The sequence below is a fragment of the Toxorhynchites rutilus genome, chromosome 3, assembly GCF_029784135.1.
Source record: "Toxorhynchites rutilus septentrionalis strain SRP chromosome 3, ASM2978413v1, whole genome shotgun sequence".
NCBI lineage: Eukaryota > Metazoa > Arthropoda > Insecta > Diptera > Culicidae > Toxorhynchites > Toxorhynchites rutilus.
The window spans coordinates 261,288,146-261,302,493 of record NC_073746.1 but is presented as its reverse complement, the minus strand read 5'-3'; the positions used below and the strand labels follow the sequence as shown (position 1 = coordinate 261,302,493).

General features: G+C 39.9%; 1 protein-coding gene across 3 annotated transcripts in view; it reads right to left on the bottom strand.

Moving 5' to 3' along the window:
• Positions 1–220: 220 nt before the first annotated feature.
• LOC129776126 (uncharacterized) overlaps positions 221–14,348 on the bottom strand; it is a 172,535-nt gene continuing 158,407 nt past the window's right edge. For all 3 annotated transcript variants that reach the window (XM_055781557.1, XM_055781559.1, XM_055781558.1), the window contains one exon: positions 221–8,250. In XM_055781557.1, coding sequence (XP_055637532.1) covers positions 4,942–7,251 — 2,310 coding nt within the window. In that variant the 5' untranslated portion in view covers positions 7,252–8,250 and the 3' untranslated portion in view covers positions 221–4,941. The remainder of the gene's footprint in view (positions 8,251–14,348) is intronic.

The following is a 14,348-nucleotide window of genomic DNA, read 5'->3' as shown; positions in this document are numbered from 1 at the left end:
GTTTTCACTATGCTGCCATTGCCGCATTCTTGCTGCAATCTAGGTGGCTTGCTTTTCGCCATGTGATGCATCGCACGTTGTTAATATGTGAGTGCGTACTCGAGCAGGTATGTTAAAAACTTTGACCTTGTGCGGGGTTTTCTTTGGTTGTGGTTTTGTTGTGTACTCATTTTCACTTTAGTGGTGTTTTTCGGTCATTGTTTTCATTCTTGGTTTCCGCTTTTACGTGTGTGTGTGTGTGTGTGTGTGTGTGTGTGTGTGTGTGTGTGTGTGTGTGTGTGTGTGTTTGTGTCTGTGTGTGTGTGTGAGTGATGTTGGTTTTTACTCTATAACTCGTGTTTTTCCACGTTGATTTTTTCTACTCTTCTGCAATTGGATGTTGTTTTAGTTTCGTTCGTTCGTATAGACATCAAAACAGTCAATATTTTTGCTTGTGGTGGTATATGTATGAGTGAACTGTTAGGTTATATCTACATTGCAAAAGCCCCAACTCGTATGATGGGTAAATTGCATTCTTTTCGCCGCTAATTACGTTTCCAAGGTATGTAGTGTTGAATAATTTCTGAATGTCACCGCTGATGGTATTGTGCAATTGCCATAGGCGATTGACAGCGCCCGAGAAGCTTGCATTTCACCTTGTCACATAGAGGACACACTGATGATTGAGGGCTTTTGCTGCTGTTTAACATCGTTACTTTTACTTCATAGCGAATTAAAGATAAAATACTCATTTAGACACCCTGCTTTTCGTTATAGTCAATCTTGTGATTTCTGTTTCATGTAAATAATATTTTTAGTAGGTAAATACATCAATCGACACACGCTAACAATGTTTAAATACACAGTTTAGTTCGCTTGTTTACATTCGCTCCAAATGTAGGACGCTTATCTAGTACAAACTAAATGCATACACTCAAGCACCATTTTCGTCATTGTTCGGGCTCCTAATGAAGATCATTATGATTTTGATTTGCCTCAGCTAATCTCTAGTGTTCCTAATTATTAAAGCATCTGTTTCATATAGAATATCGTTCGCCTGTAAGCTTCCTTAAAGGATCGAATAAGAGATTTTCAGTTTGAGCTAAACCTAAAGTTTCTCGCTTTTCTAAGAAATGTGCTAATATACTTAAAAAACTAGCAGTTGGGTTACATCATTCTAGGCCCTTGGCAGATTTTATATCTTTACCATCCGATAAGAAACGTTTAACTATTTGGCCATGGTTTATCTATTACAGCTCGGTTCAGCAACAATGTAGCACCTGTTGAGTGTTGATTTTCGGAAGGTCAACCAGAAAGAGCTTCGTTTCATGTGCCTCAGCCGGGCGTTTATAATTCCGTGACGGCGCTGGAATGGGTTACGAAGCGCGCGCGGGGGGTTTTCTGATGTCGAAAGTATGACAGTACGAAGTGCGGAAGTCGATAACTGGTTTTGAAGTTAGCGTGAGCGATAGGATAGGACTGCTGGAGAAGAACGATTTCGGCAGTTTTGATCTGTTGCGGGGTTTGTATTGGCGTGGGTGGGATTAATTTGCGTGCGGCGATATACGTTTTGAGAAGAACTAGCTTGTTTCGGGGAAATCGGTGCCGTTGTGATGGGGGAAGATGTTGTAACAGTTATGCGAAAATCTAGCTAAAAATGCCGGTTCCATATCCATTTGTCATAATAAAGTGACACAATTTTATCATAAATTAAAATTCTAAATTGGCTTGGTCGTATTTCAAACCAACCTGTTAGTATTGCTCTTTTATTATAACCTCATCCACCACATCTTTGATCGTCCATGTTAATCATTTTATATGATTGTCGTGAATGGCAATCTAATAAGAACAAGTGATTTGTACGTCTTCTGAATGCAAAGACTATTCGGACACTTTTCTAAAGTGCTCCTAACTTTTCATATGTTACTCATTTCAGCTTGATCTCAAAATAATGAGTGACATCTTCGACTATTGAATAACTTTTTCCTTCTCCTGCTGTCATTCTTCAACGCTAGAATGTTCCAAACGAACCCTTGCTTTATCAAACAAAGTAACAAATGCGTAACTTTGATGTTTGGTTAGGATTCCGTTATCAAATGCATTACTGTACTGGTTTGCAAGCTCAATGTTTCGAAAACGAATGTGTTACGTTTGAGATTCATGGTTTTGAGCGTTAATATCCCTCCGCCGGTTGGATGAAGTGGTATGACAATCACAATATTATGCTCCGTCCGTTCTCAACGTATTTGATACTGATAATCCGTTGACGATTACAAATCAGAGTCCTACACCAACTAGCAGGTAGTCAACAGTCTTTCCTAGTGCACCGGTCTTCTCGATACAAAGAAAAAATGTAAGTGATTAAGCAAAGCGAAACATTTCATCACAAGAAGAGAAGCGAAGCATTACAACGCAAGCCGCACCCCTGTGTGATTCTTCTGTCAGCCAGTATATACGAAAATCAACATCCAGTTTCAGTAACAGGAGTTCCAATTTTCCTGTCACAACCTGTACGGAAAAACAACTAGAAGGGTGGTGTTCAAGAAACTACCGCACTGTTAACGTGGGACTACGAAATTGAAATTGAGGCGAGAACGGACATTATAGAAATTTAAGAATTAAGTACTCCTTAGTACAAGTACTTGGTAGCCCTGACAGGGCCCGATGACATCGAAATTCTTCGCAGCTTGCATGTATCTTCAATGACGATTTCCGCTGGCTCTCTGGTTTTGCGTTCGTGTTAGAAAAACACATTCCTGTGTTCAAATGCATACGAATACTAGTGTCCTCGACTTACATGCATCGTCAATGAGTGAGATTGTTGTGATTTCTGAAGCTTGTATTCAAAAAAGTTTTCGAACTTATGAAACAAGTTTTTCAGTCAATGAGTAACGTACATCACTCGTAACCCTTTTTTTCTGAATGAAGTGATTCTCATACCGTTTCGTTCAGCCGTCAAAAAGGTGTTAACGCTCAAAACCTTGCACTCCGCTATCGTTTTCGAAATTTTAATTTTGCAGCCTAGCACAGAAACGAAAGACGTAGTCCTACGTCAAAAACAGCGCATGTGTTTCTGCTTCGCTCATTCACGATTCACCAGTTTCCAAATGGCCTTTCTCAAGGTCGACGGTATATTTTGAGTGTTTCAAAATGTTCATTTTCAAAGCTAGAAGCGATTAAACTGGAAAGTTTAAAGCATCTTAGACTTCAAAACGTCATCATTATCTGCTTTGCTGCTGTCACAAGGTGCTCTATTCCACCGTTTACCAAGCAGAAGAAGTCAACTTATCAGCTCTTTTCAGAACTATTTTCCCAAAAGAATTTCTGCTGTGGACTTGCAAGTTCACTCGTCTAGAGGTTCGTTTCTATCAGAAAACTGTGCGACACATTGGTGCCATTTTTTTCAGTAGACACAGCGCCTGTGATCCTGTGAACAAGTGTGGGTTCACTGCGAAAAAAAAAGTGCAATGCACACATTGATATACGGAAATAAATTGCAACATACGGCCAGCAAGAATGAATCATCAATCAACCGTCTTCAACTGCTTCTACAGAATCATCGGCCCTTTTCAGGGTCACCAAAACCTTCTACTATCATGAAATTTTAATGCATTCTAAAAGAATATAGGGAATAATAAACCAGCTAATTGAATAAAATAATTTCGTAGTCCTACGCCAAAATTTCAGTCTCGTTCAAATGATCGTATCATAATGTCCATAGAAATTAATCTTCAGTGACAACATTCAGAACAAAACTATAACTCATATTGTCATTCTCACGAATATTTATACCCGAAGATGTCCACAGAACATTCGAACGCGCCATCCCATCTGTCATGCTTATTTAGTGCTAGTCTGGATGTGCTAGCACACTATTTTTACCCCACCGAAGATGCCAAGTAAAGTGTTCGCGAACTATTTCTTTTTAAACCTGCCCCACAGATCGGTCACACTTGTGCAATGTGCTGCTTGCTCCATTAGCATAACCTGTATATAATATTGCACGTCAAAAATGGGACGACCAGAGATAAAACACGGCTCTCGGTGTTTTACCTTCCGTCCGATTGCTGCACGTCTACGCACGTGCCTGAACAGTATATATCGTTGGATATAGCTCTGACACGAACAAGTCGAACGCCATCTTCTTAAATTGAATTTTGTGCCAGGCCGACTCCTGTGGCTGCTGGCTTAAAGCCACAATTATCGCACGTTCCTTGAACACCAGACTGGGTCAATTAATATCACCCAGCTATAAGATTTTATCACACTTTTCGCTTTTGCTAGCCATCCGCTCCTGGAGGTACTATACACTGGAAATGGAAAATTCCAAACGGACAATGAGGAAAAATGAGCAGTGTAACCTATTTTTAGTGTCCGGTGTTGTGCAGATAGTTTCGCCTAGTCGTTACTCTCCGTCCCTCCACTGGTACGAGAATGATGGGGTTCCCTAGGAAATGCTTTAATAAATGCATGCAAATGCATGCTGGTTCTTTATTTGCCCCAAGTACGGCCAGAAGGTGGCCTATACGGAATGCAAATTAGCTCCGTTCTGTTTTAATCTATCTTTTATGCAAATAGCGAATCATGGAAAATTTGCTCACCGCAGAATCTTCCACAGACAGAAGCAAAAGAAAGCTCAGATAATGCATCCCATTGCTCCTCCCAGGGTTCGAATGGGGGCAGTCTGGATATGAACGTTTTTCGCATCATTTGCTCCCATTTGGGAAACCGATTCGAATTACATTGGGTTTTTTTCAGGTTTGCTAGATGAGAAGCGCGTGATACCGAAGGACGACAGATCAATAAAGAAGTGACAGTTGTGTAGAATCGCTCACGCCAAGGTATAATTAAAGGTCATAATATAGCGGCAGGAGTTGGATCGTGATGGAATGATGCTTAGGGGGTGTGAGACAATTGAAACGGTATAAAGCGTCCAAAATTGTAGGGAAGGAGAAATTATAGCTACACTTCCGTTTGCTCATCGTTACTGGTACAGGAATTAGTAGCAAAATTGCAGCCCCACTTACGTGAGCTATCACAGACTCGTTTAAGTATCGATTTCTTCTGAATGCACAAACTGTTCAGCTCGTCCGAAGGGTAGCGCTCGAATTCCACCATGTATCCGTTGGCAACGGCCATCGCCGCCGCGTGGTTTGGGGTGAGATATTTGCTCGAACTGCCGCTCCTCGACAGGCCAGCGATGCGCACTTTGTGGGACTTGTGGGCAGCAATCTGACCATTGGTAGCTCCTCCGTCGGTCCCATTAGCGGCGGCGTTGTGAAAGCTAATATTGGCATTGTAGTGATTGTTATTGTTGAAGTTGGTATTACTGCAAGTGAGCTTCTGCAGGCGCTCATTAGTCTTTTTGTCGATGCCGAGGAGGCGCCTAACGCCTCGACGCACCCGTTTGTTGCGGTAGGCAAAGATGAACGGTGAACTGAGATTCGCAATCACCACGGTGAAGATCGCCAATAGTGCTTGATCCGACACGAGAAACAGATCCACGTGACCCTGCATCAGCACTAGAATCCCGTAAGGAAGATACGAGACTAGAAACATAATTATCACCAGGATGCTTATGCGAGCCGCACGGGATTCTTCACGATATTTGAATAGTGAAGAAGCGTTCGAGAGTCGATGTCGGATTGATGTCATGTACCTCAGCGCTTTGGGAGGCACATGAACCGCTGGCAGGGAGAGAATGTGATGGTTACCGATGTGGTCAAACTCCGGCGCTGCAAATTTCTGGAAATTTGGAGTCGAATGGACCTGTCTCAAGCCCGGTCGTAGCTCCTGGTTTTGTTCGCTAAAACTAACAAGCCTGCCAGCACTGTGATTGCGCCTAATTTTGCCCTGTTTTTGTAGCAGGGTACTGGCGAATGGTGCCTGCATAATGCTGAGATTGGTGTCTTGTTGTTTCAAAGATGTTTTCGGCTTGCTCGGTGGTGTGGCTAGTGGTCCTAGCGTGATATTATTCTCTATTTGTACTGTTGCTGAGTTGCCGTCCTCGTGGTGCTTGGGCTGATGAACGGGTGTTGGTGATGGTGACTGTTGCAGTAACGGCTTGAGACACGAATCTTGATGTTTAATACTACTGCTGTGTTCAATACTATTTACTGTGATGGTTTCATCCTCATAATGAATCTGTTTATCGATTTTCATTGTCAGGCCATCGCAACCGTCACGGTCGGTTTGTTGGCGCAATAGTTCCACTTGCTTTGCCGCCTGTTTTTGGGCGGAAACCGACACCAAATTCAGCGCACTCTGCAAAAGCGGAGAAGACCCATTCTGTCTCATTCGCTGGCCACTCTCTCGTGCCTCAGAGAATATTCGCCAATACATGCCACATACTAGACCGAACGGCAGCAGAATCACAATCACGAAATACGTGTAGGAGAAGATGGTGTTGTACAAATCCTCCGAAATGTTGAGATGATTTATGAGCCCATTATCACGCTGGGAGGTCGTTAGATTCCTACTCAAATGACTAGCTTCAAAAGCTGCCGCTGCTTCAGCGCTTGTTAGTCGATTGTTGAACAGCGTTATATTTTTCTGGTCACCTCGGAATCCGGAAGCTATACCGAAAGCAATTCCCAGCAGCCAGGTTGTTGCGATGAACGCCCATGCTTTCAACTCAGAGATTCGAGAATGGTACCGCAAAGGATCAGTAACTGCACACCAGGTATCACCAACCACCAGCAGGACCGAAAGAGCGCCGAGAGCAACAACCAAGTCGAGCCCCCAGCATCTTATCTTTGTGAGCGTCAGCTTTGAATCGATTACATCATCTCGGCGCGATTTAGCTTGCAGCACACTTTCAATATTTACATTACTTCTTATCAATATAGTATCACATTCGATGGTGGGAGCATTCCTACATTTCACTATTCTATCGGTGTTGTTATTTACATTTTGAGTGGCACTGTCCTCTCCAGCGGTGGCGTTTTTTAAGCTCGCGAATAAATGCTCAACTGCGGTAACACTGCCATTTCCGGAGGTCGATGCTGCTGTTGCTGTAGACGTTGGGGCAGTGTCCGTGGCCAGTACCACCGCTGCCGATGGTGAAACTGACGATTGCGATGTAAATGCATTCAACAGTAATGATGGGCCCAGTATTATACAGCATACCAAGTTTACAATCAGCAAGTTAATCACGAACCGATTCGCCGTTGTTCGAAGACTAGGGGTGACCCAGAAAGCACCAAGTGCGAGGATGTTCACACCGATCGAACTGAGTAGTAATCCACCGACCAGGCAGTCTATGGCTAACATTGTGCCACACGAGTTTCACTTCCCGGTGTCTGAGTTGATTTCCTCATTTTTGTGTACACTTTTCACAAACATCATATTTTGTCCTTTTCTGCGCACTATATCGTATCCATAGTTAATGGTATCGATGTTTCATTGTTTCAATCACAAAACTCACAACGCTTCGCATTCTGCTTTTCGACTCCAGAACGAAAACTTCGCAAATTGATATGAGTTGATCGTAACTGAGATACTTTTCTTTCACTGCCTTCTTGCCTTCATCTGATGGTGAAATTGAACTGATTTCAATATCACTGAGATCTGGTCGCACTTTTTTCAAATTATTCTTCACACCGTTTTCTCCTACTTTATGTTGTTATTCTTTCGGGCGATTCACGTTTCGTATTTCGTTCCACAAAGGAAATAACTTATTCAAGCACTGCTTCCGAGAAAACACTTGCTCGTCGCGCGACAGTCTTCTGATGAATGAAGCAATGAATCCGCACCGATACCTTGCCGAGCACCGACTAAACTGACTGCTGTCTGGATAAGCCCAACCTTTCGTAGTGTTGTCGGCGTCGGGTTGTTTCCCGCGTGCTGTGTGGACCCGATCGCTCTCGCCGAAAGCCGAAGTTACGGTCGTCTGTTTTTTTTCCAATACGAATTCTTATTTACATTCGGCTCGGTTTCCACACAGCCGCACTGTCGTCTGCGTGGTTCGTTTGTGTTGTGACTGTGCAAATTCGAAGAGCCAGGTTAGTGTTATTTGGAATTTGCGCTCATGGCGGACGCATTTTTCGGTTTGCTCCTTAGGAAAATTGGCTTGGTTGACGTAAATTTCACATTCATGCTTTAAAGTTGTTTACTTTTTTTGCCCCTTTCGGTTGAAGCCGCCAATGTTGGTCGTTCTCTAGCTCTTTATCTCGACAGTCCTCCTATGAGTAGTTATTCACAGGATCGAATTTTCGCTACAAGAAGTTCAAGTTCAGTTTACGGCCGCGTGTGCTGGAGCGCAATGTGTGCCTGCAAGGAAAGAGAGGAAGAAACAGCTGTTAATCGATACCAAGAGTACTGACTTTTGCTATGTTGAATTCAAAGTTTTGTTTCGACGAAATGATATTCAGCATAACTACACGTTGAAAACAATATTTTCCAATAACGATTATTGTTTTGATGGAACTTTTGTAAATTATATGAATGCAAACAAACACCGCAAAATATTTTGTGAAGCTGAAATCACATGAACAGTTCAACATTGTTTGCGTCAATCAAAAACATACTAAACAACACAATCACATGCCCCTATTTAGTGGTAATAGCAGGCGTGAACATTCACAAAAATTTATGAATATGATTAGCAAACAAAGTCAAATCTTGTTTGTGAACGTGTCGTAGAATACGTCACTCCATGCATTCTTGCGTCACTTGGCGTTACCATATCTTCATTTATCATTACGAAACCATAATCTGATATGAGTAATAATAATTTGAGGTCAAACAAGAATCTTTGTATAATGATGTCCTTATACCAATCCTACCCTCTTACTTCTAGGTAATAACCAATATGTTTGAATTTTAGAAGGTGGAACTTTTTCTCTCTCTTTTTGTTCAGTAGACGGGGGGTGCTGTATATGAAGACAATATGGTAGGAAGTGAATTCATTGCTCGCTCGATATGAGGGAGAGAGTTTGAGCACGAGGGTCTAAAATTTTGGTTTCACTCGAATTTTTTGACGTAGGACTACGTCTTTCATTTCTATACCGGGGTGTAAAATCAAAGTTTCGAAAACGAAAGCGTTACGCCGGAGACCGAGATTTTGAGCGTTAATAGCTCCTAAACAGCTGAACGAAATGGTATGATTAACACTTCATTCGAAAGATAAAATGTCTACGCGTTATATACTTGTTACTTTTTGATCCAAGAACTTGTTTCAATAGTCTTAAAATTCAAAAAAAAAAAAGCTTTCAAAACAGGCTATTGAAATCACCAATCGGTATAAAAGCGAGCGCCGCTCGGAAATCCACTCAGTTCTAATTGAACAGCGATTGGAGCATGTTGTCGCTGTTGTGGTGAAGCTCTTTATTTATCATGAAAGCGCGGATGAACGGTGTCACCAAGAGCCTGTTTGTGCACCTTAGGCCAGAAGGGAATCCATCAGGAGGCGAGTGATGCCACAAACGGTTCCCCGGGAAGACATCGCTACACACACATACACGCGCGGAATTCTTTCCGTTTGGATGCCATTCAGCATCGAGAAAGTTCCGGAAAGATCTAATCATTTCTGGAAAATAATCTGCCAGTTCCTCTGGGAATTTGAAAATACATTCATGTGAAAGAGTTCATTTGAATGTTTTCTATTCATGTAACACTGTGACCAAATATTTCAATCAAGTACTATTAACAGGTGGTTATCGAGTTAGTATTAACCACTGGTGGGCTTCCAGTATCGAGGAAAATGTGGAAATATCTAATCGTTACTGAAAATAATCTGCCAGTTCCTCTGGGAATTTAAAATTACATTCATGTGAAAGAGTTTATTTGAATGTTTTCTATCCATGTAACACTGTGACCAAATACATTTGGTTTTGTGGTTTTTCAATCAATCGCAATTAACAGGATAGCTTCTGAAGATTATTCTTCCCCATCAGTAGGATATTTCCGTATCCAATATTGTATGCGCCCGCAATCGATTATTGCTCAGTCGCCGAAAGTTCCGAGCTCAGAGAGTTCATTCCCCTCTAGTTTGCCTTCCAAATTGCCATCGTAAACCACACCTTCTCTCGATTCAATCACACACAAAAAGCATACTTAAGCGATATTCTGGACACATTCATTTTTCGTGAGGACATCGACAAGACACCATCGTTGCCTACCCAGCAAACATTAAGTCGTATGAATAGCTATAATTGGAGGCGATATACATACAACCAAGACACATTTGTATGATATATGATGCAGATAACTAGCATATACACACAAAAGTGGAGGCGATATACGTATATGCCATATTTTGTACGCATATAAAGCCGTATATAACGATATGCGATGCTTTTTGGACTGATATGCGATTTGATACGACAACGTTACCACTCAATCCATCGATGACATGAAAAATCGTGTTTTTGCATTTTATGCGATTTTAGATATATATGATCGATATTTTGATTGATATTTTATGCGATTGTGATTTGATACGAAATTATATGTGACTTGTGACATTGCTGGAAAATAATCTGCCAGTTCCTCTGGGAATTTAAAAATACATTCATGTGAAAGAGTTTATTTGAATGTTTTCTATCCATGTAACACTGTGACCAAATATTTTTCAATCAAGTACTATTAACAGGTGGTTATCGAGTTAGTATTAACCACTGGTGGGCTTCCAGTATCGAGGAAAATGTGGAAATATCTAATCGTTGCTGGAAAATAATCTGCCAGTTCCCCTTGGAATTGAAAATTACATTCAAGCGAAAGAGTTTATTTTAATGTTTTCTATCCATAAAACACCATATAATACATTTGGGTTTGTGATTTGTCAATCAAGTACAGTTAGCAGGTTAGCTTCTGAAGATTATTCTTCAGAACAAGGTTTTTCGTATCCTATATTGGATGCATAAAACCTTGTGCCTCCAACGTAACGCTCTCGTTTTCGAAGTCTCCCAAATATTCATTTATTCATTCATTCAGAAAAGATTTAGATTCAACTTCAAACAAATGATCTCTAAATCAACGATAGTCCTACGTCACCCTTGCGGTTATACCATAGATATAACCCACTTCCTGTTTTTTAGTGGTGTTCTGCCACAACAAGCGCTTTTCTTAAACTTTTTGCAATTATATCTTTGCTTAATCGTACGATAACAACAATTTGACGGCATTATTTGCCGGTGGTATGGTGTTCTGTTATTAGTTTTTGGACACTTGAAGAAATTTGTGGGTTTTGGGCATTTTGAAACAGAATAACACCAACTTTTATGTTTACATTCAACGAACTGACAGGAACGGAGTGGTACACAACAATATTATACTAACGCATATTTTAGTATATTTGGGTGGATAATTTTTTTTTGTTATTTTACTTTCTTATTTAGTTTCTCTAGACATAATTTCTTGAAGCACATTTGATTGGAACATTATAAGTACTAAAAAATTATAAAACAAACACAAACAGGCGAATAACTATTCCAGGGTTCAAACACAAAACTGAACATGGGGTAGATAAACTTCATTTACATACTGTATATGAAAAATGGTTTAACATTATATGTTGTCACAATACGAGAGTTGCTCGATTAGCTTTGAGATACGAGATCAACTTTATAATATGCCAAAACTGATATCAGAGTTGACGTTCTCAATAGTACACGTACTCAGAGCATTTTTTCAATCAAACATGTGTTGAGCTGTCTACGGAGATTGGAAAAAATCACTCAGTTTGGGAAATGGAATTGAAACGTACTCTTTCTTGTGATGACTCATTACGACTTGCATCGTGGCTTATATCAACAACAGTCAACAATTTTCAGTTACCAGATCAATTTCTTTCAACTTTCAACGATGAAACAGCATCCCGGATAACCGTGGTCTGATGATTCTCGACCTTCGAATCGGGTGCTCTAGGATGAATTTTGTGAGGGACCTTCAAAATAGACGGGTTGTTTTGGAGTACATATAAAGAAAATAAGCGAGTTATGATATTGAAAGATTTTCATGTAACATACAGTACGATTGACGAATTCTTGGATATTAGTTCCTCTTCAATATAATTGATATTACTTGAATATTTGATCATCAAAAGTGTTTTCGAGATCGCATAATATGACAAACGATTAAAGTGGCACAAGTGCTTAAAAAATGTGTTGAAAGAATGCAAATGTTGATATTCAAGTTTTTTGATTATGCATAGTTGTTTCTAATATTTGGTTCCAAATAAAGGTTCTCATCGTAGAAATCGTTGATGTGATCCACAACCATATTCTTAAGATTTAAGATCAGTAGAAAGAATGTTCTGAAATAGCTTTTATGACGCAGGACTTCGTCATTCATTTCTGTACTAAGGCGTAAGTTCAATATCTCGAAAACGATAGCGTTACTTTGGAGGTGCAACGTTTTGAGCGTTAATATCTCCATGCCGGCTAAATGAAGTGGTATGATAATCTCTTCATTTGAAAAACAAAATATCTAAGTGTTATATGCTTGTTACATATTGTCGCGAAAACATGCTTTGAAAACGGGTTATTGGAATCATACAAATCTGTATATAAACGGTGCCCGCACGGAAATCCACTTAGTAGTAATTGGGAAGTGGCTGGAGATTGTTCTCTCACGCTCACCAATGCACTATGCTATCATTCTCCCAATACCGTTTCCATTCTGCTGCCGGTCTGAACGGAGACTCTGGCGAAAAACGAAGTATCGATGATGTACAAATATACAAATTATGTATAAATGGTGCCATGGATTCGATAACTGAGAATACGAAGTGTTTGATATAGAGCAGAGAATATTTCACCATATAAAAGATGTCGTATTGTTCGATGAAACCAGTAATTTTCTAAGTAATAAATCTAATTTCGAATGTTCACGAAAGTTTTGAGTAGAGTAGTGCGGAAGCTCATATGAGTTCTGCACATTGTTGGTTTTCATATCAATAGATTCAGAGTGTGTATGTACGATTGAATCACACGTAAGGGTTGTTGATTTTATACGTTGACAGAGATATATAATGGTGGTGGTGAATAAAAGTATAAAATGGAGGCTGTAATAACTGGCAATAAGGACACATACCTCGTATATTGTTCTCGCTAGAACAAGAATTAATTATGTATCAACCATCTTCAGTAGCTTCTACAAAGCCACCGATATATCCTTCTCAGGACCACCAACCAGTTCAAAAGAGTCGAATTTTATCAGTTATAATGCAATACTTATACTCATCCATTCACACATTTTCAAGAAAAACGTTCAGCAAATTTTCAAAATATCAATTTATCCATTCATCAAGAACCGATTCAGATGCAAATTCAAACAAATGATTACTAAATCAACGGTAGTTCTATGTCTACTTTGCGCTTTTTTGAAAGATATAACCCATCTCTAGTTTTGATTTGATGTGATTATTTTTTTAAGGATGTAATCACTGCCGATGTTCTTGTTAGTCGTAGTAAAGATAAATTCCTAAATCCGTGTTTTATAGTTTTCTCATTTCCATTCCTATTTCTATAAACATAAATGTTTTCATATATACAAATGGCGACTGGTGAGGCTGAACTTTCTACGTAAATATTTTTCGCCAATGTCTGCAATAAATCGTATATTCGTATGACAATAGTCGCATTAGGTATGTGTATCGCCTCCACTTTTGCATGATTTCAAGATTATAATCAATGTCGATTGCCAACTATTGTAAAACGTTTGGAAAACATGGGAATAGTTCAATGGGAAAGTGACTGAGTTGTAATTGAAAAAAACTGAGACGAAGAGACAGCGATCCAGATCTGTGTAATTATAGCACTATGCTGATTATATATTGATTTAGATTGCGGTTCGATTAATGAAAATTTCCTCACTCTACTTTTCACTTTTCGAGTCACTGTGTTTTGTTAGTTTGTTGATTGTTTATAAAAATTGGGCTATTAAGCAATAAATTCATGCTGACTTACACAAAAGTATCTACTTCTTGGTTTAATCTAGCAGTTCCTACCGTTACATTTCACTACTTGCAAAAGGTACTGGGATGTCCTCACGCGACGAGCAAACCACTCGGCTTAATATCGTACTAATTCCGCTTCATCTATTTGGGAGTTTACGGACTCAATATATTCTGCTTTGACGGGTTATCCATCGATTGCTAGGTCATTCCACACAACAGCTAACGATTCCCCTGCATACTCAAAATGTTTCGTTTCCAGTTCCAGGTTCCTTGTTTTGAGTTTTTCATTCAAGTGAGATCGCTCATGCTCATGAGAAAGTATTGAAAGGGAAGTCGTTCGACGTTCGAATCTGTTGAAAGCACTGCGTCCTGGAGCATTTGTAGCAACAAATATTGCATAAAGATTCAATTGATTGAAATGATAAATCGGAAAAATTTAAGACCTATTCAACGAGGGGTCTCCTCTGGT